General features: G+C 31.8%; 1 protein-coding gene across 1 annotated transcript in view; it reads right to left on the bottom strand.

Moving 5' to 3' along the window:
• Positions 1-4503: 4503 nt before the first annotated feature.
• The window catches only part of LOC126980142 (small conductance calcium-activated potassium channel protein), a 68239-nt gene continuing 45552 nt past the window's right edge, over positions 4504-27190 (bottom strand). Inside the window, exons 2-15 of the mRNA XM_050829721.1 lie at positions 25794-25996; positions 21120-21249; positions 19411-19506; positions 18488-18661; positions 17776-17799; positions 15600-15742; positions 14016-14120; positions 12389-12524; positions 10960-11070; positions 8569-8696; positions 8218-8287; positions 7025-7144; positions 6295-6437; positions 4504-5753 (exon numbers count right to left, since the gene is read on the bottom strand). Coding sequence (XP_050685678.1) covers positions 5597-5753; positions 6295-6437; positions 7025-7144; positions 8218-8287; positions 8569-8696; positions 10960-11070; positions 12389-12524; positions 14016-14120; positions 15600-15742; positions 17776-17799; positions 18488-18661; positions 19411-19506; positions 21120-21249; positions 25794-25996 — 1740 coding nt within the window. The 3' untranslated portion in view covers positions 4504-5596. The remainder of the gene's footprint in view (positions 5754-6294; positions 6438-7024; positions 7145-8217; positions 8288-8568; positions 8697-10959; positions 11071-12388; positions 12525-14015; positions 14121-15599; positions 15743-17775; positions 17800-18487; positions 18662-19410; positions 19507-21119; positions 21250-25793; positions 25997-27190) is intronic.

Raw genomic sequence — 27190 nt, 5'->3', positions numbered from 1 at the left:
CTATACCAAAAGCAGTGATACCACAAGTGGGGTTTTCATAAGATAACCATGCCATCTTAGATTAAGGATTGGTATAGCTGTGGGAGGCTTTCGGTCTGTTATAGGGCGCCGTAGCTAGTGAAATTACTGGGCAAATGAGACTTAACAACTTGCGTCTCCTGGTGACGAGTGCAATTATCGTTATTGGCGCTCAGAATTTTTAAGTTTTTCAAGAATTCTGAGCGGCACTGCATTGTAATGGGCTGGGCGTATCAATTACCATCAGCTGAACGTCGTGCTAGTCTCGTCTCTTATTTTCATTAAAAATAAATTTTGTTTCCGCTGCGCTCCAACTATATACCGCACTACCTAAGAACAATAGCTTTTTTGTTACGGTAACTATTACATGCTTGTGGGCGTGGCATCTTGACACTCAATGGCATCTTTCAAATTTTGTAACATATTATGCTTCGTGTTATTTTACATTGGAATTAATAAAATTCAAAATACTGATGACATTTGATCCCAGTGTCTTGCTTATTTCTTGTAGTACTATTTTTACAATGTTTTACTAGGAAACCCAGCATTTTAGTTTACATTATTAGCAAAGATTAACAGAACATGTGGCACATCAATGTCACACATTGTTCGAGACTGGCTCGAGTACGCCTACACGCCTACGCAGTATTAGTTGCCGCACTTTGCGACTACACCTGCGGTATCTAGTTGGTGCACAGCGTAGGACCGATCGTCGTGGAGATCTTTGGGGGCAGACTTTGCCCAGCAGTGGACGTCTTCCGGCTGATGATGATGATATTATATTCATTGGCTTTATATCATCACGCTTCAGGAATAAGCATTAGGAGGGATTATGGAAGAAATAAGATATATCTTTAAAAAATACTACAGCTCATATATTCGAAGTTACACTTTCATTTCATTAACAATAATCACAAAAGTCTCAAATCTTTTGTTCGCACCGATTACAACATACCATACGCATCCAAATTAAAACTTTAGTAAATTTAAACACATTGGTATGTAAACATTTTAGTGGAAATCTATTCATACTATATATTATATACATTAAAATTCGCAATATAACTTTTTACATTTAAATTTTACAGACCTAATAATCAAGTTAATATTATTACACATTTTATCAATCTTAATTATTAACATTTGGTCAATGTCTCTTACGAATAACTTCTTATAACGATATAAATTACTTCCTACTTAACGTGTTGTGTTATTACTAAAATATGTAGTTAAGTAACAGAATAAATCTAAAGCACCTGATGACTAGATTAAAATTAGCGTAATATAAATAAATTGCTATAAAACTTTTAACATTCGGCAAGCAAAATAAACTATTATTTTAGTGCTAGTTGTATTATAGATAGGTGACGATGAACGCTGAAGCCAAGGCCTATGGATGATTAACAGAAAATTTCCATTTCGATCACAATTTGTTTATAGATATACTATTAATTTATTCTAGTTCATTTTCTTTTGGCATCTCAGTAACTTCTATGAGATTTAACGGTTTTCACTCTTTGTGTAAGAAAATTTATTGAATTTGGCGTTATTTAACGGAAATCCAATAATAACTAAATGTTATGAAGATATCTTAACTGTTAATTCCGTTAAGAATTGTTACTCTGCATGCAAAATGCACCTACGTCCTTAACTCTAATTCTAGAGTTTGGCGAGTCAACAACTGCTGAAGATTCGTTTAGAGGCGAAACAAGTGTCCAATTGGTTTCGGCTGAGTTTTATCGGTAACGGTTGGGAGTTTAGCGGGAGGCGAAATCTTCGGTCGAGGACGCATATACGCGTACATATAGCCCCTAATTCTAGGTTTAAATTTTGCATGTAGACAAATCTAAGCGGAATTAAAAAAGAAAGTTGACTGTTTAAAAATTTTAATCTGATATAAGCTCTATAGTACGTTTGATTTGCATATTGGAATTTAAAAAAATGCGTTGTGCGGTCGCAGGGGGTGAAGCAAGCTCCTCCTATTTGCTGAAGGCCGCTGGCATTTAAAGCCTAACCATATGATCGGATTTGGTACGGCCAAACCATCGGACGCTGACTGTAAGCGGAGCATATTCGATGAAATGTTGGAATGTCCATTGCACAATATCGTTATTAGTAGCCGTACGAGTACGAGTATGTGGTCCAGCCGTACCAAATCCTACCATATGTTTTGGCTTTTAGTGTTGACTTAAGATTGAAATTCTCATTTACGTAACTAAGCACAGCTACATAGTACAAGACCTTGTAATAAATAATTTACAAAACCTTACTTTCAGAATTTCAAATCTAAGCCTTACATAATTTATACGTCTAGATAGTTTCTTGCTGTTAGACAACCGATAAAAACAGGCCAGGAATATTAGTTTAATGTGCTTGACAAGCTACGTCTTACACTCGCGATTTGTATTACACTTTGTGTTAGTTTGCGTGAATTGCTCTAAACAGAGGTTAGATCTAAACACAATTTTTTTCTACGTTTTCTCAGTTGTCTTAGTATATTTAGACGTATAAATGATCTAAGATTTTAGTCTGTAAATATGCATGTTATCAGTGATTGATTTGACCTGCCTTCATGTTTGTCTGTCAGAACCTATGGACCTTTCTCAATACAGTATTGGGTGTAGTCAAGCAAACGAAAATTCTAAATCTGTAATTACAAATTATTTGCTATTTGCAACTATTAATAAAATCAATAATTGTTTTAATTAATACCAAATAATACAATTAAATTACAAATTGACTAGTTATTTTAAGAAACCCTACACTAATTGGTGTTTTATATTCAATACCTAATAGGAATAATATTATTAAAATTTTATTTTTAAATTTTTGATTGTGATTTTAAAATCCTAAGCAAACTAAATCACAGCTTTTTAAATCAAATGCTTAAAAGGCCGCAATTCCTATACATAATAACATTATATCTAACTGACTGAGCAAACTGTTATTGAAATAGGCTATTTTTATGTATTGAAAAGTAACCTAGATAAATTCTCCTATCTCAAATTGGTCTGCCATTTTGACATAGGAGATTTTGATAATTTAAACCAACTTCTTGATATATTTAGATTGGAAACGTTTCGTTAAATAGAATATATTTCTGATTTAAATAACGGTTCAAAATTAATAACCATACTAAAATTCGTCATTGTCATTGTATCAGAGTCCATTTGATTTAAATCAGTCTAAAATGGATTGAATTTTACAACTGTCATATTTAAGAAAAAGCATAATACACTCGTTTTTAGAACAAAAGTTTTTTAAAGGATTCTTACACAAGTTGTCATAATATTTAATTATTCTATGATTTAACTATTTGTATTGTCAATAAACTTAAAGGTATTAGCCGTGAATTGCTAAACTAAAATCTAGAATGTGAAAACACTATATTTCAAATATTCTGTCCATTCAAGCATTAAACACATTCAGGAATTTTGAACAAATTGATCCCATTAATCATTTCTAAAATATGTTCTATAGTAAGATATATATATATACCTACATCAATTAAACATTTATATACACTATTCGATATTAATCACATATAATATTATGTACAATTTAAAGACAAAACTATCGAATTTTTTCTAGTGTTTAGGCACTATTTAGACAGCCATCAATCTTAATTTCTTATTACGAAGCTTTTAATACTAACTAATAAATATTACAATCTACATGTCAATAGGCAGGTAGTAACAAATTTCCTATAATCTAAGTTTTGTGTAGCATTAACTTATTGAATTGTACTGTTAATATAATATAAAGTATAACTATAATATATTCAATATTTGTCTGTAGTTTGTAGCAAAATATTGAAATAGTTAAATACATTTTTTTAATTACTACTGATAGAGACGTGATATATAATTTATTTAATATAAATGGATAGGTCAAAAAGCTTTAATTTTAATGACCATAATATTCAAATATTATTTAAAATAATACCCATATTGATAATGGTTAATATAATAATTATAAATTAACTGTTAATAATAAATAACTGTTGTTTCGATAATAATTGTGTTGATCATAAAATTGAGCAACAGTGTTTGTTTATATTTTAAGAATTGATTATAATTCATTATACAGTTATATGGGTCACAAACGTGGGCTTATCTTCTTTCACACAATCATCTACTGATAGTATGACAGATTATGAAGAATATAGCTATATCTCCCAAAAACAAACTAAATCCTTCGGTAGATATCAATTAATATATTATTAATGACACAAAGTAGTATGTCTATGCTATCTAACAAATCACAAAATCTATCTTAGTTTTTGTGATTACTCATAGATGTCGCTTCAAAAGCAATTTCTGACTATATTATACTCCATAGAGTATGTCATAACACATCAACGCAAAAATATTGACAAAGAAAACAATAAATTTTTTGGTGATACCTAACCAGTACACACTTTTGTAGCGACATATTTTAATAATACATTTTTTTTTATCAAATTACTGCCACTCATAAAAGTAAAAATTTTGTTGGGTGATATAATAGTTTAATAACAGTTAGCTATTACAATAAACAGTAATAAAAGGTATTAAGTTTATAAAATTATTATTAACATTGGTTCTTCATTATCAAAAATTACAGTGTTATATTATTATACACATGATAATCAAAATACTTTTAAATCTAGTGCGTCTTTATTCAAGTAAATGTCCGTTCACTATCTATTAATTAAATCAGTCCTTCACTCCCGAAACTTTGGAACACTGAAATCCACGGCAAGCCTAATCTTGACCTTTACGGGATAAATATTTCACAAATTTCATTTAGCACTTAGAGGGGATGGGCTTTTGCTTTGTCTTATGAGGGTAAGTCGTTAAAATTATAATAACTAATCTGTAATGCATTAGAACTCTTGGTGTTTTCATTAGTCAATCTTCATTAACCACTGACCTCTACTATAAACCACTGGACTGTTTGCTGTCAATGTGCTTTTGTGCCTGTTTGATATTCGACATTTTGGCGCTGTTGGCCATGTAGCGAGAGTCTGCGGTAGTAAAACTAGTGATGACAACCTAGTGAACAACATAGATGGTGTGAAACTATTTACAAAAAAAATGTGTACTTTATAACGTTGATTCTTAAAGTATAAATAACGCGGAAAACGAACGAAATTAATTCAAAATGTAAAAATACTTCAGAGAGAAATTGTACGTTCCTTCGCAGCCATTTGTAATATACGTCAAAATTATTTCTCTGGACGCTCGCGAGTGACGCTTCAAATAGGCACGAAAAATTTGCTCTCAAACATATGGAACAGTCTGTCCAGTGGTATTTATACAGGTCAGTGGCAATAACACGTTAGTTACTGTTGGCACTACTACTTAACATCAAGGACTACACTTTCTTTTTAAGATTCTAACTACTTTGGATTAAATAACGACCTACTCTCAAAGTACGATTAGCAACAAGTCAACCCTATGAACACATTTAAGAATTACAATTGTAAAGTCATCGAAACGCAACGTGAAATAGTTTACCCGATTACTTTTGTTTATGGTCAAGGGGGCGCCGAGTTTCATGTTCAGCAGAGCAGTTCGGAGTTGGAAGGCGGCACTCAGCTAGGCAGTTGGCGAGGTAGTGGGTGAGGGCTCACTGGAGGGGGAGCCGGAGAGGGTGAAGGTGCGCTTGCACTTTCTGGGGCTGAGTGAGCACGGGCTGAAGGCTGCAGAATTGGACTCGTTGGCCAAAGGTGTGGCACAGTTGGCACTGTTCTGTAAAAGCATTCAATATTATGTTAATTTGTCGTTCGCATTAACCAAATGATAACCCATATAGCCGAATGGTTAGTGACCCTGACTACTAAGCTAGAGGTCCCGGATTCGAATCCCGGTAGGTGCAATCAATTTAAATGATGAACATGGATGTTTGTTTCAGAGTCATGGATGTTTATATATATAAGTAAGTATATTGTATAAAATATATCGTTGTTTTGTACCCACAGTACAGGCTTGCCTAATTTGAGGCAAGATAATTTGTTTTAAAGTGTGTCAATATCAAAATTAAATGTTTCAACAGTTTCAAATAAGAGAAATACCAATCTTTGTATAGTGTTCGTTTTAATTCCCGTGGAAGTTGCTGATAAAAATATTTGGTATTCATTTATTGATGCCACAGTAGTACGTTTTTAAACTCGAGTGTTTTAAATAGTAATATAATATAATTTAATAATAGTAAAATTCTAATTCAAATATTTTTATATAAAATAGGACTTAAAAGTTAATTCAAAAAATTTAACAGCTTATTTCAAGTTACCTGGCATATGGAGTAATATTTGGCGGTGGTGGAGTGGGTGCGGCTGCAGTATCTGGATGAAGAAAATTTCTTCTTTGCTCTGTCCTCTCCCAACATTGCTGTAAGCACCTTGCCATTACATCTGGCAGACTATTCAGTTGTTCCTGAAACCAATATCATTATTTTTAACATGATACATTTTAACTAGAAAGTTATTGTCCTTTGTAGTACTACAAAATTGATAGTAGCCATAAAATATCTTTGTTGTATCAGCAAAATCAGTCACGAAATCCTCTTCAAAATCGCGGAGTTGGCAAGCCTTTAAGGGAGGTGTTGTCATAGAGCAGTGATACGACAAATGGGGTATTTTAGTGGAAAGCGCGCAACCTTAAGTCTTCTGGGAATTAAATTGGACAAGGTTCAATTTACCCCATTCCGTGACCCTGTAAAGAGAGGACTCGATAGGAGACACAACTTTCTCTCGGCACTAGTCGATGATTTCCCGAGAGAGAGCTGCATGGCCCGTGTATGTTGGAGGTATTTTTTGTCTATATTTGCAAATTTCAATATGCCAGAGCATATGCTCTAAAATTTTATGGTTTTAATCTATCTCTGTGGTCTGTGGTTTTTATATAATTATAATATTTCATGTACTTATTTACCTAATTTTGTATTATTGCACCTTATATTCTCAATATAATAATCGTTTATATTGATATATTAATGATTTCTACTGAATTAATAATTTTACCTGCAGAGTTGTCATTTTTTCTTCTAAACTAGTCAGCCTCTCTTCTATGCTGTCCTGTCTTGTGCTCATATCGGACACAATCTCATATACTGTGTTCTGGGTCTGCAACAAAAAGGGGTCCTACTATCAATCGCATTGCAGCTCTATACATATCGATGCTTCTCTCTATTATTTCTGTTTTGTGTTTTATGTTTCAACTAACAATATTCACAAAATTAGAGTATCATATTCCCTATTTGTTTAATATATCTACAGCTTGAGACATTTTTATTGGATTTTCTTTGAGTAACGTGAATATCAGAATGCGTATATTTTTACATTAATGACAGAATAACTTCAACGTAAACGTAAAAAAACAAAGTCTGGTTAGTTTTGTTTGTAAATATTAGATTTACAGTTAGAGAGATGAAATAATAAAACATGCCTTATTATGGATGGATAAAAATAATATAATAAAAAATACTATTTAATTTTAAAAGGTTAATCACTGTTTATTTTTTGTAGTGCAAGTTTTGGGGCGCAAATTTTAACTCTCACTATACCTAAGTGACGGCATAAATAAATAAACATTTTTTTAACACCAACATTTATTGATTATGAGAGATTTAAATAAACGCCTGTGATAAAGTTTATAAATCATGCTTTTTCAACTCCCGAGCTATTGCTACAAATATAATATCAAAAACATTTTTTATTTATTTAAAAATACAGAAAGATTTACGTACGTATTAATCCCCAAAAAATATCTTTGCGATATTTTTTTAAGTATTGTCTTTAAAGATTAAAAATAGCAAATATTCTTTATCGTAGCAATATTAATGTTATGCTGTGTGTTAATCAATGCGTCTTTAATAAAATGTAATGTATCTACCAGTACTGTACTACTTGTAGTTAGTAAATTTATATTAAATATTATATTTTATTTTGTTAATTGTATAGGCAAAGATGTATAGTATAAAATAACACATGCATCCGCTAATTTTTTACATGCATTAAGGAGCTACAATGAATTGATTGATACATGCTCATATTTGAGATAGATTCGTCAAATTTTTGCACAAATACCTAAAAACTATATGTAATGCACTGTTAGAAATACTTTTTGGGATCACTACAAAGTGCTAATTTTCTAAATGGATGTGTGTGAAAGTAGCATTTCTAGCTTTAATAATTGATATTTGATTTCGAATTACCTTCGCCATATCAGTGATTGTGTTTGCGTTGTCCATAAGTTTTCTTTGATCCATTTTAACCTTTCTAAGCCTGTAATAAGCAGTACAATTAAAATGTGTGTAATAATCAATTTGTTATTTTGAAATGACTTCTTTTCAGTTTGTTATTTTTAAGTTATATCCGTATGGGATTAAATTTGGACCTAACAAATATAAGTACAAATTTAATTTTAATGACTTCTTGTGTCAGTAATCTTAGAAGGAGAGGAGATTTGCGGGGTTATAAATTTAATTACATTTAGCATGGAGGCTGAGTTCGCTGTTAATAAATTTAAGTAGCTATAACAGTAAATAAAAATAATTTAGACTTACGCGTAAATGGCTAACAAAAACTTTCTTTGATGAGTCCTTACTCTTCCCGGGTGTACTCTTTTAACGAGCCTTGTGTGTTTGTAAATCAACCAAGTCTCTCGTAAGACATTGGCTGCTGCGTTTTTGAGCTGAAATATAACACTGTTAGCAAACCAGAAGAAGAAGGGCTACAATGATTACTAAGAAACACTGTAGGTATTACAAACAAAGATACACATTTTCTAATAGGAACCCACAAGCAAAATATTCAGTATTAAATACTATTTTCAGACTGCTTACAAATAGCAGTCCTCAAATCTGATGCGTTTAATTCCATTCTAAAAAGCGATTAGTAATAACTCATATAACATACTTCTTATTAGTCAGAAAATAGTTTGTGAAGATAAGAAAGACACTCGCATCCGCTAAAGAAAATTCCAAATGCATAGATTCGTATATTCAAACATCTATTAAAATAGTTAGTTAAGCAAAATTTGAAAGTATGATTATTATTAAAAGATGTAATCAGAATATCAATTATTTTTTTTAAATATCAATGGTTCGGGAACCTGCGTAAAATCTTCTTGTCGTCTGAAGACGAAGTGGTCGCTAACTATTGGCTAAGGCCCATTATGAGGAAGATCAGAGGGCAATGGAAAGGGCTATGATCGGAGTTCAGAGCTTGGAGGATTAGTCCATGTGGTTGCGGACAGACAGGCCGTTGGGGCAATAAATTCCTCGAATTGATGATGATGAAACCATCTTGTTTTAACTTACATCAGCATAAATAGAGGGATATTGATTTTTGAAACATCGTTATAAATTGACGCTGTTTGAAACGTCATGTACATGGGGGTGATAATGCAATTAGCGAGTGGCTGATAGTTATTGCAGATATATCAATTTACCTTCTTAACACTAATAATTCGTAAGTATTATCAACTGAGCGACGCTTCATACCTAAACTGGTTACGGAGGAAATTAGGATTTCCAAGAAAAATATGAATTTTATCTGGAACTGAAGATTCTAATGGTATCCTATGCAAAGATTGAGTTATGTTCGAAAAATGAAACTTGTAGTTGTGACGATAGTCAAATTATATACAGGAAAATAGATTAAACCAACAAATCTACATCTGAAATAAATCTGGATAGTAACTACATTCGCCTCATGGTTATAATGTAGGGTCAACACTGTACAGACAGACGATTGATTCCAGAGGTGATTGGGATATAATACAAGAATTTCATCCAGATTTCAATTATCTGAAACCTAGAATCCTTTTATGAGAACGTGTTGAAGAATTACAGTACCAGGCACCTCTCCTGACTGAAGATATCACTTCTGAGTGATTCCGATCGCGTCCGAAAATGACAATTATCACTTGATTGTTACTTAACACGAAAGAAGGGAAACAGAGTCAATAAATACATAATGTCTATCTATAAATAACTTGATAATGACTTCATTCGTCCACTGCTCATGATGTTGGAACAATATCAGAATATCGGGGAACTCAAAACCTTCATGTATATTATGTTACAGCCATCTGGTTAAATCAACCAGTCATTTAGAAGTTAGCCCGGTCCATTGAATGTCAGAATTAAAATTAATGTCGATTGTCGACTGTTGACTATTCACAGACTGTTAATTCAACATTTAACAAGATTGCTTATTGCAAGCATATAGAAATGGTTGACTTATGCAAGCAGGTCATTCAAGTTCCTATATTCACCACTAATAATGTTATTTAAGTTATTAACTTATTGCTATTTTAAATTGAACGTTCAGTCATATTTTTAAAAGTTACATTGAACGACTTGGCTAAGGACTTGCTTTTCAGCTATATCATTTAGTACTTACTGGCATTCAGTCAAGGCTAGCCCTCCAATTGAATGGCTAATATGACCAGATGGCTAGATCATAAATAAACCATGAGATTTTGTTGTTATTCCTAGTAGTGTTGCATATTTTTTTATTTATTAAGAGTTTTGGAGACTTTTATGTTTGAGAAGTAAGTGGTATTAATTTATAAGCATAAAATATGATGAATGTTTAATATAGAATCAGCATGGTTTTTATCCTTTAAATGGGATCGCTCCAACTTCCTGCATACACCAGGAAATTTGTTATAAAAAAATCGATAGTAATAAATAATATTGAAATAAAAAATATACATAATTCTATTGGAATCAGTATGTTAAAGGATAAACTAGATATTATTACAATTAGGTAAAATTTTATAACTAAGTATAAAACCCGCAAAAGCATGTCCGCTGGAAATTTTAGCCAATTCTTTATACCTAATGTTGTATCTAAAATTTTGTCTGTTATTGCGTCGGTTAAAGCGTTATCACACGTTACTCTACGAAATCCCACGCAAACTTGCCTTAGTCCCTGTTGTTACCTACCTTTTTAGTGAGTTGTGTTTCCATCATGAAGTTATGGACATGCTTCTCCGCTCTAGTTAACTCTAACTTTCTTGAAGCGACTGTCACTAATAATGCTGTACATCCTGCCCCCTGTTAATTAGATTACAATAAATGATAAACTGACATTACGAGAATACTTACTCTTTTAGTAAGTTGTGTGTCCATCATGAAGTTATGAACGTGCTTCTCAGCTCTAGTTAATTCTAATTTTCTTGAAACAACCGCGACTAATAACGCAGTGCATCCAGCTCCCTGTTAAGTGAATTTCTTAATGTAAAATGCAAGCGGACGTGTAAGAAGCATTCAAAGACTTCATCCATCAAACGAAAATGCGTTATCGAGGCTAGAAATGAATACTTTATTTATCAGCTATGTGATTTTATTATTAGTTTGCGAGGATAATGGACACAATTTTCGTCTACGAGACAATCATGCATTAGTAATAAATATAAAAGCATAAGATCATGTTAGAGTTATATTATTTGCATCAATCACCCTCAGTTTCTGATTTAGTAGAAGTTTGTTTCAAATTATTTAATCTACAATTATCTGTTTATCTATTAAATTTTCAATTGATTAATAATACTTAGTTATATAAAAAGTGCTGGGTAAGTATTTGAAAGGTTTTTAAATATTAATAACAAAATATGAATGAGTCGTTCCAAAATTAAAGATCAAAATTTGTGATGTACTAAAACGAATTTTCATACTTTCAATTATTTGCAAGAAGAGAAAAATTAAATAAATTGTGATCTTTGCGTCAAATTCATGCATTTTTATTGAAGTGCTTATTATATCGGTTTCTCGCAAATACTAAGTAAATCGACATAAAATCTAACACACATTTTGTTAATCACCCAAAACTAAAATAAGTGCAATATTCTTAGAACATTGACAATTGGATAAATATAATTTAAGGAAAAGTGAGCCATTTTAAAAACAATTTTTTGTGCAATTAAGTGAATAGTCAAGTGAAGAGCAGAAGAGAAAAGAGAAATGAAGCATTCCATACTACTGAAAATGTCTAGTACTTAGCTGGTTTTAACAGGGAAATGGACGATATTTCAAATATAAATAATGCAACTGATTGTTCAAAATGTTCAAATATTATCATGTGTGTACACAGGGATCAAATAAATAGTGTTTACAATATTATACATACATAAAATTGCTGAATCGTACATACAATTTATTAAATCAATGTATGTGAAGATACGTTAATGCTACAAACATTTAAAACAACAATGTTAGTGTTAAATTTAACGGTTTTCTTGACAGTATTTGTGTATTATTAATTTGTACATAAATATTTATTATGCTTACTTCCTTGTAAACTCCCGTAGATTCTTACGCTGAGAAAAAAACATTTTTCATTCAACACAGAACCTTTATTTTTCATTAAACTTACCATAATACCGGTGCTAACAGCAATACCTCTGCCACAATATGTGTTTGGCACAATGTCACCAAAACCAACGGAGAGAAATGTTATTGCGATAAGCCACATCGCATTGAGTAGGTTTGCGTGTTCTTCATCGTGAAACCTTGCGAAAACAAATTCATCTTCTTAACTCAATAAAACCAGTTATTGGAAACGTGTATCATGTAGTCAATTAGTGTTGTGAAAGAATTTGTCGATAAAGGAGAAAATAAGAAGTAGAAAAAACGACGTAAGAGTTTGACTTTGATTGCATCATCGGTACGAGCGACAGTTTTTATATCGATAAGTAAAATGGCTCACCTTTGCCAGTATTGACTTAGATAAAACAAGTCCTCTTGACTTGTTTGTATCTATGATAAAGTGTTTTTGTTTTGAAAGGTGACTTATATTTCGAATTAGTCATTAGCCTACCACAATTAAATACATACCACCATACCACAGGTGAGAGTAATTCCACGGCCGCAGTATGTGTTAGGAACAATATCACCGTAGCCAACACAGAGGAAGGTTATAGCCGTCAGCCACATTGAGTTTAGCAAATTGGCATGGTCTTCGTCGTGAAACCTGAGAGCCAAAATGCCCGACAAGAACCAAAAGATAACCATACAGTTTAATAGTATTCTAATATTATCACATCAAATTTCGTTTAAATATGGCATGCACAAGAGAATGAATTTTTCGCCGTATTTAATCAAAATTTACAGTATATGTGTGCATGCCTGATTGTAGTAATAAATATAATTTTATCTACATAAGTTCTTATAAATTAAAACTCTTATACAAGTATAATACGAACAACGTGCAGTCTAAAGACTATATTTGGAACCAATCACTGTTAGCCATGCTGTGAATTATCAATTAGTGACAAAGGGCTACAACCACAAATGAACATTTATAGAAAGAGCTTTAGCACGAGGAAAGAAGACATAAATAGAAGAAAAAGTACTGTTATTAAGCAAGAAGTTTACAAAATAGCTGTGTCCATTTATAATTACAGTGCAGTGCTTTTATGTGATACAATTTTCTCTAAATATCACCACATTTTTTCTACATATGACTACAATATTTTCAAAGGATTTGATATTATATGAATATCAATATTCATTTTGTTTAAATTTAACAAAAATTCTCCAATTATTTACATTTACACATCAATAGTTTCTAAATCTACGACAAACTAAAGAACATTTATTATACACACTAAAACTGTTGTAATTATAAGCTTATTTGCAAAAATAGTCAAAGTCAAACTCTTGTATCTCAACGCGAATTACAAACTACGTTCTTTCTTTTAAAAATAAATTTTAAATACAAGTAAAGGAAAACACAGAGTTACAAAAGCAAAACAATTTATTTCACGACGACACAAAATAGAAGCATTGCATAATATCCTTAACTAAGTGATACATCAAATAATTGGACACGACACAACTGTGGTTCAACAAAAATAATGTAAGCTGAAATACTGATGATGATATAATAACAAATGAGTGAACTTAAATACGTTGTATTATATATATGATAGTAACTTGTGCATTAAATTGCACATACGATGTTAACTTTTACACAATAATCAAACAAAATAATCACTCACCTTTCACACTGTCGAAGTGTCCAGCTTGCAATTATCCATAAGGATACCATGAACACAAGCAAGACTGTGCCAGGACAAATAGTCATTAATGTTTTCAACACAAACCTAAAAACAAATATACATAAAAATACGCTTCCTATCTAAGATCTCGCCAATGGAACGATTCTATACACAGCAGCTAGGTGGGTTTTACGCGCCTTTTTCTGTCGTGTACGTGGCAGTAATGCGAAAAGATTATTTGTGTTTCGTTTTGAAGGACGCCGATGCTAAAAATTTTAGGTTAAATCAAGAGTCTCGCCACATAAATAAATTGTAATCTTAAAAGCGCAGTTAAATTAATCTTAATGCAATTGCTTATTAATGTTATATGGATACATTTATAAATGTAGTAGATTTACTACTAGACTAACAATTACTATGAAAAAACGAATCATTTCTATAAGTAGTCTGTACATATCAGATAATAGTATTTTATGCAACAGTTGTATAAGAAGGGTCAATAAAAGTGAGTAGTTTGGGTGGCGAGTTCATTTTATGACCTAGTTATACAGCGTCGCGTACAATTGTTTTTTCTACGAATATTTAATTATAATAGAAAAAAATAAAAAAGACTTTTTGAGTTGAAATCAAATAAAATTTTATTTGCAAAAAACATTGTCCTTATTATTGATAATCCAATATGTTTCGTCAATTGACATGCAAAATATGTTATAAAATTGTCTAAATGGCAACATACTACTGTTATACTTAGTTATCTCTTAAATGGGTGGGAAATGTAAACATAGGTACTTATCCGGGTGAGTGGTTTTATATTTACTACAATGAATGGCAAAAGTACACCCATACAGCCAAACCGAGAAATATGAAAATTACAGAATATACCTACCAGCATCTTGGCAAATTATCTTAAAAAAAAATCTCAAGTTGATATAAAAGTATTTCTAGACTTTTTAGTCTTATGATTTTACATGAAAATATTATGTGTGTTATATAGTATATACTACGTATTACATAAATATTATATAAAATTTCTATGAACCATAGGTAGGTTAACCTAATCTCGATTTAGTCATTGGCACATATTTAAAAAAACTGTGCTGATTTGGCGACATTAAACTAAGATAAACAACGATTTTTAGACTATAATATAAAGACTTTTTCAAAGACTCCATAAAGTTTTTTTTATGAAAATAAGGGACGAGACGAGCGGGACGTTCAGCTGATGGTGAATGATACGCCCAACCCATTACAATGCAGTGCCGCTCAGGATCCTTGAAAAATCCAAAAATTCTGTTCTCTCTCTCTCGTCAATTTGAGACGTAAGATGTTAAGTCTCATTTGCCCAGTAATTTCACTAGCTACGACGCCCTTTAGACGGAAACACTGTAATGTTTACACATTACTGCTTCACGGCAGAAATAGGCGCCGTTGTGATACCCATAACCTAGCCGGTATCGTGTGCAAAGGAGCCTCCCACTGGTAAAGTATATACTTAAAAATAACAATATTAAGCCCAGTGTTATTTTTCAATAACAGTATAATTATTTATATGCTACTTTCGTAGCTTAGACTTATTTAGTGTACCTTGTGTTGAAATTAATTCGATTTAATGCTCCTATACTTCTAGACGAGGCGTCAGTGAATAATTTGCTATGAAGAAGCATAACCCTGCATATTAAGTATAATCTAAAAAACATAGGAAGTGACAGCGTTACATCGTAGGGTACCTGAAATGAAAATAATAACAGTTTAAAAGCAATTTTTATATCAGCTATGCAACAAACATTAGAGTTTCTATATATATCTAATACTTCACAAAATCCACGGAACTTAAGTTAGGTTATAATAATACTATTGTAGAACTTACTTCTAATAATGGATTTAGAATATTTATAATAAGTCATAGTATTTGTGCGTGTGTGGTTTGGTGTGAGTACGTGTGTGTCTGTGTATTTGTAAATTACTTTTAATTTATACCTTTCTTTAACACTTCTTATAAAGCAGTCTTTACTGTTATTTAAAAGTTCAGTACTGCTCAATTGTTTATTTTAGTTGCATAGAGTGCGATACATTAGTGAATTTTCATAATAATTGGTGTGACTCAGCGGGACTTGGAATAGAGACTATTTAGAGTTAAGGTTATTGTTACATACAAGACTGGTCTTATATTTAGATTAAACAGAACGGGTTATTAATTGCAGGTATTACAGTATTTTATTTGATTACAGTATTTTCTTTGATTAGCGAGAGAGTAACACATTTAAATATAACACTTTTTAAAGGATTAAAACGCGTGTAATTGTAACTGTGCAATACATTAGATTTGCGTAAATTTTGTTATTATTTTAGCTAACCTGACATTTCGTGACCTTCCCAGAGCACTTTCTTTTTTGAACTTTATAGGCGATTTGTGTTTATACTATAAGCAATAAACACAAAATTTTGATTGTAAGCGTTATCGAGGCGATGATAAGGGACATTAGAGGAGAGGAGGGAATTCTGCTAGGGTTGTTTTTTTCTGAATTTTTACTTTCTTAGATCCTGTCTTAACTCACCCCTTCAGAGAGCCCTTCTCACCACAAAAATACATTATTTTGAGCTGATATTTCATAATGTGTAATTTGTATGTGTAGAAGTGTCGAAGAAGTTTCTACCTTTAACATAGACGACTACGATACGTGCATCTTTGTCATCAAATTTTCCGGATTGAAAACGTCCCAAATTTTTAGTAGTCTTTCTACACTATATTAGGTCCATAAGCTTTATATTTTATGGATTTCGTCGCACAATATTTCCTTTTTTTGTAAATATTTAAAAACGTATGTATCATTTTTTTTACATATAGTAAAAATAAATAAAAAATTAAGCTTTTTAATAGAAAGAAAGAAAAACATTAATATCACAAAACACTCACAGGATACACTTATTATAAAAAGATAAAAGTACAAAACAAACGAAAAAAGAACGTATTTAAATACTAATAGATTTAATATTGGAGAGTTCCTGTGCAGTGCAGGAAATGGGTCACCGATTCAGGTTTATCTGTGACACGGCCGCGCATATGACACATTAATGAATTATATTATCAGTTTTTGAGATATTTTAATTGGAGCTGCTTTGTATCTGTTTTTGGGGTAAAGAGGATTTAAAGCTGTAAAAAAAAGGTCCAATCTCATTTGAATTAATTTACCCACAGTAATTTGATAAATTGTGACATAGACGACCACCTATTTAGCCCAGTGGTTAGTGACCCTGCCTACTGCGCTCGAGGTCCCGGGATCAAATACATACCGGTATGTGCAAACATTTATATTTTGATATTCATCATAATTTATATGATGTTTGTTTTCGAGTCATTGATGTTTATTTGTATTTATGTATGTTTATGTAAGAATATTGTATTAAATATATCGTTGTCTTGTTCTCATAATACAGGCTATGTCAAGTTTGGGGCAAGATTATTTGTGTTAAAGTATGTCTGTGTGAATTTATTATTTCCAATTATGCAGCAGATTATTATCGGAATATGAATTATATAAACTAAAAATCAAATTTAAATAATAAAAAAGATTAATGAAAAAATATGATGTAAACAAACATACTAGATAGATTAACATTCAAATCTAGTGTAATTTTGCTATCGTTATTAGTAACAACATACAATATATTAGATGTTATTCTAGAATATTCAAGGCTTCTCAATATTAGTAATATTCAGTTAGTTGCCACATTGATTCGGTTGATAAGTTATTGGTTTTACCTGAACTTGCTTGTACAGTGCTTCCTAAAGAAAGAAAAAAACATTTTTATGATCGAATATATTTTTATATTTTTTGTAAAATGCTTAATATAAACCTCATTAAATTTTAAATTTACATATTTTTTTTGTTGCCGTGGCATCACTTGAAAAAAAAAAATATATTTTTTAGTAGTAGAATGAAATCTTGGACATATAAGCAAAATAGTATATCGTCGCTTTTTCAGAGTAGGTATTACGAAGAAAACTTGGGTCTCCAGTGTTTAAAAGCCTGAAATCTTCATGGCCCCTTTAGAAACAGCAAACACAGCTGAATATCTAATTGATCGGATAGCCTGGTACTAGATTATAATTATTTTATTGCAATAACAATGACATCATAATTCTGTATATTATGATTAAAAAGAGCGCATAAAAAATGCTGGGAGAGTTTCTTGCGCCGCTCCTTCTCTGTCAGAGCGCCATTTGTTTCCAAAGCGGTAGTAGTATCGAGTATATTAGAAATGACATCAAAAAGAATTCTAAAGGAATCAATTTTGAGAAAATAGATACCTTTTATGCATTTTACTCACCTAAAGTAAATAAGGTAAGTACTGTATATATCAAACCCGAGAACAATTCATATGGGTAATAATTATAATTATTTGATAAAGATACAAACCCACGCAAATGAAAATTCTATACAAACTATTATTATAGGAATTAAATTGCTTACTACTTCAACGCCTATAACACCTCCTTTATTGGCGAGTTTGGTGGTCCACGTGAATGTATATTGTCCTGGGATGGGATGTACTGCGCAAATGGTCAACTCAAGCCCTATTTGGGCTATCCTTTGCCACGTCATCGCTATCCGCCAATCATCGGCGCAGTTGTCTATCATAAATAACTGAAATTTAATTAAAAAAATTACTTTATTGTTTCATTTATTTGCATAATAATATTACAAAGTACGGTTGTTTTAAATTTATTATTTGGCATTGAAATAATAATATTCTCAGTAACCTTCGGTTAGTATGTCATCCGCTGTCGCGGAATGAGCTTTTTTGGAACATTACTTTCCGTTACAGTTTGTGTAGGTAACATCACAATACAGAGACTGATATATTCCAATGTGGCTTAAAAAAGTGTGTGTGTACTTATTTATGCAAGAAGTTGTACTTCTTTGGCCTAAAGAACTAAAACTAATGAAAATTATTTATTCCTTGTGCTATTCTACGTTTTTAGAAAGAACTATTTTGTCACAATCTTGCAAAGTGGGCTTTGACAATTAATTATTAAATAATGAATACGGCTGTATGGGCTTGAACACTTTGCCTGCCCTGATGATGGACGAAGAAACCAAAAAAAATAAGAAATGACGCAAACGTCAGAAAATTTTAGGAACCAACTTAAATCTGATACTTTTGTTTTACAGTGATGCGCGCGCATCTTAAAATTTCACTCATAATTTTTAACTTTTTATTTTTAACTTGAAATATAAATTTCTTGATTCAGAAATATAATTCAAGTTGTTCAAAGTTCAAACTTCGATGAATCGGGTACAATGATGGTATTGTTGTGTGGTGGTACAACTAACACGAAAACGAGTACGACAAATAAGTTATTCAAATTTTGGAAATTTAATATTGCTTTTACCTGTACTTCTAATGCGTGGTACGCGACGATTAGGCCCAACAAAATCACAGTTGACATTGATATTAAAGTCTTGAGTGCTTGAGAATATATTGACGCCTGTAAATAAAATATATAAACACCAATATTTTTTTAAATAATCTGAATTAAAACTAATTATTTTGTACACAAATAAAATTTGAAAATTAATTTTATGTACGATGCGGGACTCGAACCCGTGACCTCTCGCGTTCCATTCGAGTACTCTTTCAACTGAGCCAACTGTTCGAGTGACGTATCGTCATAAAATCTTGTATGCTTTGTTAAACTCTCGGGTTTTGGCTTCATCTAGAGGATCTACTTTACAGTTGATAACCTATTTCTATTATATCAATGACAATTGAAAATAACCAATAGAGAGTGATGTTGATTCACCGAAGATGTATTGGAACAAAAGAGAAACCTTTTAAAGTGAATGAAGATGAAGCTTTTGAGAAAGCTGAACCTCTACGTGAATATTGAACTTTCAATACTACAATAATACCATATCCTTGTATTTCTTGCATCTGTTCTTCTAGATTCTACCTTTTAGATTATTGTGTAAATTCAATATTTCAGGGACCATGCCAGATTCTGCCCCAACAATTTACATTATTTACACAAAATATAAATATTCAAAAATTATAAAATGAATATAATATATTCATTTAAAATTGAATAAATAATACAAATACTGGCGTGTAAAAAATTGTAAAAAAAGTAACTCAACCCTTCTCGTCCACTATCTAATTCTCAGGTGACCATGCATTACTTTCTACGAATAAACGATCAATAAGGCCGTAAATTACTTTTAAGTAAAAAAAACAAAAACCTTGTTGCATTTTATGTAATAAAAATAATTCTATTTGTTTAAAGTAATTATTATATGTTGATAATGATAGTAAATCACACATAATTATTTTTCAAATTTTAACTAAGTATATATATTGTATGGTAAATATAGCTTTGTATCTAAATAATTATGTCAATGCCATCATTTATCATCTTTGTTACGCCGTGATTTGTATTTTGTGTGGCCTTGCATTGCGTTAGAAGTCTCGACAAAGTTTAACTTAAATATAATAAGAAACCACAAGTTTTATAGAAGTATGTTTAATTGTTTGGTAATCAGAGATAAAACAGAAATTAAATGCTGCATTTTGCATGCTTGTAAACGAAATTTATCTATACCCATGCTTTAAGTCCTCTATTAAAGATACAAAAACAGTTAGCTTATTGCTAAAATTAAAACACCAAATGTCCTAATAATCATTACATCATCCAATAGTAATGAAATTCAGTACAACATTACATCATCCGTTTTCATTACAACACTCGTTTGGATGATGTAATGGTTACTAGGACTGACTTTTTTAATTTTAGCAGTAAGCCAACTGTTTCAGAATCTTTTATAGAGGATTCATACTATGAACACCCATTTTATCTACACAGATAAAGTCTTGTATGCAATTGTTGATAATTAGGTTAAAACACTTATATGATACTATTATTATACCCACATATTCCTGATTTAATACCCCTTATTAAACAACAGTTGCATAAATAACTATTAATAGGTGGGGCAAAGCTCTATAGATTTTCTGGCATTGTCCTTAGTGACGATCACCATTTCTAGAAAATTCTTTAGTATTATTTATTAGAGTATAAACTATTATAGTAAAACGTTTACTGACCTTACTATAAACACCTGCACTAGACAATTCATTTTCTATTACCATTACGATTATTCCAAACATCCCCATTACTAATGCATAGTCACTGATCCGTTTTCTTTTTTCAAATAGAGCCTTTCTTCTTCCTAATCTGAAATTTAATATAAAACAACATTAGAGATTTTCTTTTTTACGACACATAATACTTATATCAATACTATTATATTATCCATATAATATATTTGTATTAATATTAGTTTAAATGATAGATTTATGCAACAACTAATCTGTTGTAAAGATGTGTTTCAATTTCTTAGGGATCGAGTCTTAAATTAACTAAGTCATCATATAAAGGAGATATATTGACTTATATTCAAAAGATAGATATTCTGCACTGGTGATTAAAAAAAATGGAGCCCCGGTTCTCATAAACTATTTTAAGAATGACATTGAAATGATTTTTTTTTAATGAAAATAAGGGAAAGGCGAGCAGACAATGACAGATAATGCAGTGCCGCTCAGGATTCTTGAAAAACCCAAAAAAAATTGAGCGGCACTTCAATTGCGCTCGTCACCTTGAGACATAAGATGTTAAGCCCAATAATTTCACTAGCTACGGCGCCCTTCAGACCGAAACACAGTAATATTTACACATTACTGCGACATGGCAGGAAGAAGTGCCGTTTTGGTACCCACAATCGCGCTGGCATCCTGTACAAAGGATCCCACTGGTATATTGAGTGTCGTTCGTATGGATTTGTGTTGGATTGGCTTAATCAAAGTGTATTTTTTACGCTTTTATTTCCACATGAATAAAACCTTGAACAAGTATCCATGGAGCATTTTATATGCATTTTGTTGTTGTGTAAAGTGACACGTAAATTACTCGACACATTTAAAATTCAACAGTGAACTCTGAAGATAGATAGAATCGATGCGACCAAGCTATTTATTTCCGTTCAACCAAGGTTACTTTCAGCTAATCGAAACTGCATAAATCACATACAATATTTAAGTCTCATTTGCCGTCAATATAGTTTTTTTTAAATTACTTAAAGCTAAATGAAGAAATGAACCTATTTACTGTTAGTTATAATGATAAGATATTTTATTATAAAGAGATGTTAGGAAAAAGTTGTGCATCTCATCAAAATGAATATGCCCGTGAAAGTTTTACACGAATTATCTTGTCCTAAACTAGGCATAGCCTGTACTATGGGTACACGATATATTTAATACAAGTTACTTACTAAAATATACTTAAAGATCAATGCTCGGGAACGAACATACATATTCATCATAAAAATGTTTGCACCTACCGGGAGTCGGACCCGGGATCCTTAGCTCAGTGGTCAGGGTCTTAGTGACCCTGACTAAGGCTGAATAGGTCGTCAAAATTTGGCTATATAGTCTTATTTTTTTAATTATTTAAACGAATCCCAGATGTATTATAACATGGCAATTATAGTATTACGTTTATTTCTTAACTTATTCATATTATAAGTAATGACGTTTGATTATTTTTGTTGCATCACTTTACATAGATTGCATTTTAAATAATTTTTAATACGATGAAGTTGTAAGTGTTGATTTAAATGAGTAGCCATCTCGCCATTTCCTCTCATTAAAGCTCAATCTTTTCTGAAGTGTAACACTTTAGGCATTCACAGTAGTAAATTTTAAGGAAATGTCCTTAAAAAAAATAGAAGAAGGAATTTTGTGAAGGTATATTTAAATAATATCACCCTACCTGCTTAATAAGTTAGCGTTTATATAGCTGTATATACTCAAAATTACATCATTGTAATATTTGAAGAATGTATTTTATAAGTCAAGACAGCATGACATTACGATATTTCTTTAACTGATAGGAAAACAGAAAAGTCAATGACGAAAGAAGCCACTCAACGTTGTATCGAGTTCATTAAAATTTACTGCAGAGGCGTCTTCTTACGTCACAAGGGGTTGGATCCAAGCCAGGATATTTCTTAGAATCTTAAGTTTTTCGTTTTCAATGATAAATGTTATACAAAAGTCGCATTAATATAAGCCATTAGGACTGGTGCAGATGTTAATATTCCCTGGAAAAGTTGATAAAGTAAATTAGTATTTCGAAACAAAAAATATTCTGTGAAACCCACTTAAAATATTATCTCGAAATATCGATCGCAATATTGCAGTAAAAAATTAAAGTTAAGCCCTTCGGTTGTCCTCTGACACAATATTTTTTCTTTTTTTATCAGTAGTTGGGACAGTATTGATACCACGTCAAATATAACCATGAAACACAGACATACTTGTAGACTTGTATTTTGTATACACATAAGATATTCCATCTTCAGTTTTATGGTGAAGGGCGCAGGTCGTTAGGTGACGCGGTTCTACTCAGATAATATCGTCACTGTTATAAACATGGCATTTTGCTGAAGCTACATCTCATTGATGTACTAAGGCTGACATCTATAGAGCGTACTTAGACTTTGCTGAGTCTTTACTTAAGTAAAACTTAGCTGTGTGTGATAAAACGCGAAGCTTACTGTTCCATTGGACTGTCTTAGCTTAAGCTCGGCATAATTACAGCTGTCAAATGACTATAAAAATGAAATCAAAGATTATGCTAAGCTTACACTCAGCTAAGTTTAACGTAACTAAAGTCTGAGCAAAGTCTAAGTACGCTGTATAGATCACAGCCTAAGTATGTATGGTTCATCGAGCTTAAAACTGGACGAAATCACCTTCGTGTGATACACGTAAAGGTCAATCCACAAATGTTATATTGGATTCTCACGTTGATACCGTTTACACTGACCATTAATATATATTTTATAATAGGAGATTTGGATTCTGCTCTTGAAAAATTAGAGGAAGACCTAGGTTTCGTTTCTCTAATTGGCAAAGCACTGATTGTCTTGAATTAAACGTATGTTGGTTAATGAAATGTATGTTTCTGGTGTCACCAAGTTTTTTTTTTAAATACACTTACTTTACCGCATCAAAAATCTGCAACGCATTTGCGTTAGCAAAGAGTTGTGTGAATTACTAATTCTAACTTTAACCTAACCCTGTAGTGTTAGTGTCATCAAAATATCTCATAAAGAGGGTACAAAAAGCATGCGCAAGGTTATGTTACATTAACCCTTACTGCGCATATATACCTTTATCTACACCCATCATTAAATGTTCACTATCCAATGAATAAAATAAAAATAAAAAATTAACGCGATATTGAGTTATTCCTAAATTTGTCGCGCACATACTTATAGTTAATTTAAGACTTTTATGGTTTTCTCGTGGTTGCCATTGTCAGATCTGGACCAAATTACAACAGGACCACACGGGAAGCACCAGCTCCCAAATAAAAAAAGGATTATAAAAATCGGTTCACCCAGTCGAAAATACTGAGGTAACAAACATAAATAACCAACGAATTGAGAACGTCCGCCTTTTTTGCAGTCGGTTAAAAAATAAAATATTTTTTAAACAATATTAAATCTATCGCCTGGAAGACCAAATAGTTCAGAAGCATAAAAAATGATTCTTTCAGTTCAACTGATGGTAATTCAAACGCCCTGCTCATTACAATGCAGTGCCATTCAGTATTCTTGAAAAAATCAAAAATTCTGAACGGCACTTCAATTGCGCTCGTCACCTTGAGACTTAAGATGTTAAGTCTCATTTTCCCAGTAATTTCACTAGCTACGGCGCCCTTTTAGCCGAAACACAGTAATGTTTATACATTACTGCTTCACGGCAGAAATAGGCGCCGTTGTGGTACCCATAATCTAGCAGGTATCCTGTACAAAGGAGCCTCCCCCTGTTAGATACTTGTAGATACTGGTAGATAAGTAAATATGTATCCATCACAGAGTGATATAAAGGTAATTATTAACATAATTTAGTATATTAATTCCACAAAACGTACACGTACATAATCATATTATTCATAACAGTGCACTGTAAGCCTTATTAAATCAACCCACCGCCAGCATTTATAAGTGGTTCACGTAATCTGTACACCCATTAGACGCCATCTTGTACATTGTAATTAGCACAAAGCGTTATACATAATATACACAGTATGAGTTTTAAAATAAATTGCGTAAAAACGTTAATTAAAGTACAAATGGAAATGTATACCTTTCTTGTTTTATTAACTTATAATCATATGTTAAAATAAGAGGCTCTTAGAGAATGTTGGCTTGAAAATTTAAAGGGGCAATTACTTGAAATACGACACTCTATCCTTTTTAAGTTTGGGTATACTGTTATTTACACAGTTTTTCACCAAACACTATGAGAATGCGTGGCGTTGTATTCAAAGCGCGGTCGATGCACAACTGAACAAAAACTCTTCCTAATAAATGCTTTGGCAGAGTTTTGCTTAAGACAATTTTGAGCATGATTGTGAGTCTAGTTGTTTATTGTACGTCAATGAATTTATACTAAAAAAATTTAAAAATATAAATATTTGTGCACGATGTTTACAACGAATAAACTCAAAAACAACTCGACTATGTTTAAAAATATTTACATCAGTAGATTTGCATTTTATCACTGAGTAGTACAGCCTGTATTTTATTTACGAAAATAAAATACAGGCTGAAAAGAATTGAAATAATGTTATTTTCGGCGAACGAGGAGTATGACATAAATTATGTTCTGTAAATTAAATTTAATAATACAAGCTATATTTACCTATATCCTATATTAGGCTTATGTTTCGCAGTCCCTCCGCCCTTGTAAGTGCCGCCGCCCAATGCCCTCTCCTCACCGAACCTCGGGTACTCGCTGTGAACTCCTACGAGTGCAACACCAGCCTCCTCCGTAGAAGCATCCCTTCCGCTGGAGTACGCTTTCATTGCGCCGGGGATCGAAAGCGTCGAAACTGGCTTTCGCAGCTGAAATTTAACATTGATATTTTAAATTTTAAAAATCAAGATCAAAATTAGTTGCAGATAATCAGTCCTCTATTCGATATTATCTGTATGTATTGTATCCATACATAATTCAACAATTCAGAAATGTTATTTATTTTATTTTCTTATATATTTATCTATATTTTAGTATAGTATATATTATTACGAGCGTGCTGTGGTTTGAAAGAGGATGTTGTGACAAGGACTGAAAAAGGAATGCTGAAATGGTTTGGACAAGTGGACCGAATGAGTGAAGAAAGAATGACGCATCAAATATATAAGGAAAGTATATGTGGGCAAGTCGGTGTGTATATTATTGACAATTTTCTTACCCTTTAAGGTACTGTCTTTCTCTTTTATTGTATTACAAATGGTTGCCTGGATGAGATCACTACATAGTGATAAGGCCATTTGCACCATATGTTGTAATTATCTATGTTAGTAGTTTAGTTATATTTTGTTAGTGTGGTGGCAAAAAAGTGTAATCAATAAATAACTTTATTTATTAAACACGGTTTGTCGGTGTGGGTACCGACTAGCTTCGGACCTTTCGGAAGTCTTTCATCAGGGTGAGTGGAGTCCTGTCTCATACTGTGGATTTGAGCTCGTAGCCACTCAATCTTATGAAGGACCTCCGAATGGTCCAAAACTAGTTGGTACCAACACCGATACTAGGAGTAACGCCGCGTTTAATTAATAAAAAAATGAGTTCCACGTATTATTTTTTTGATTAACGTATTGCATAATTATTAACAAAAAGGCTGTTTAAATAATTAAAACGCGTGTAATTGCAGTTATATTCTTACATTAGGTTCTTCCGCAGAAGTAATTTTTTTTAATATTTATTCATTCCGACGACCACTCCCCCTAAAACTGTAACTAATGTCCTTATATAGAAATATAGCTTCAATTACACGCGTTTTAATCCTTTATAAAAGTATTTTATGCGGATAATGTTTATGTACAAAATACTCTTAATAGTTTCATGGTGAATATTTTGATTAAAATTGTGTGCAAATAATGATATTTTGCAATAAGTTTTTTACCCCTTCTTGATTTATATTATAATGTTACAATGGTAATTAACAGGCGTTTTTTTTTTCAGAGTTTATCAGTTTAGACCAATGACGTTCTATATTATATAGTTAAGTTTTAAGAACTTGAGTGTAATATCGT

This window comes from Leptidea sinapis, chromosome 5 (genome assembly GCF_905404315.1).
Source record: "Leptidea sinapis chromosome 5, ilLepSina1.1, whole genome shotgun sequence".
Classification (NCBI taxonomy): domain Eukaryota; kingdom Metazoa; phylum Arthropoda; class Insecta; order Lepidoptera; family Pieridae; genus Leptidea; species Leptidea sinapis.
Note: the sequence above shows the minus strand (reverse complement) of the source record. Positions and strands in the feature narration are given on the sequence as shown.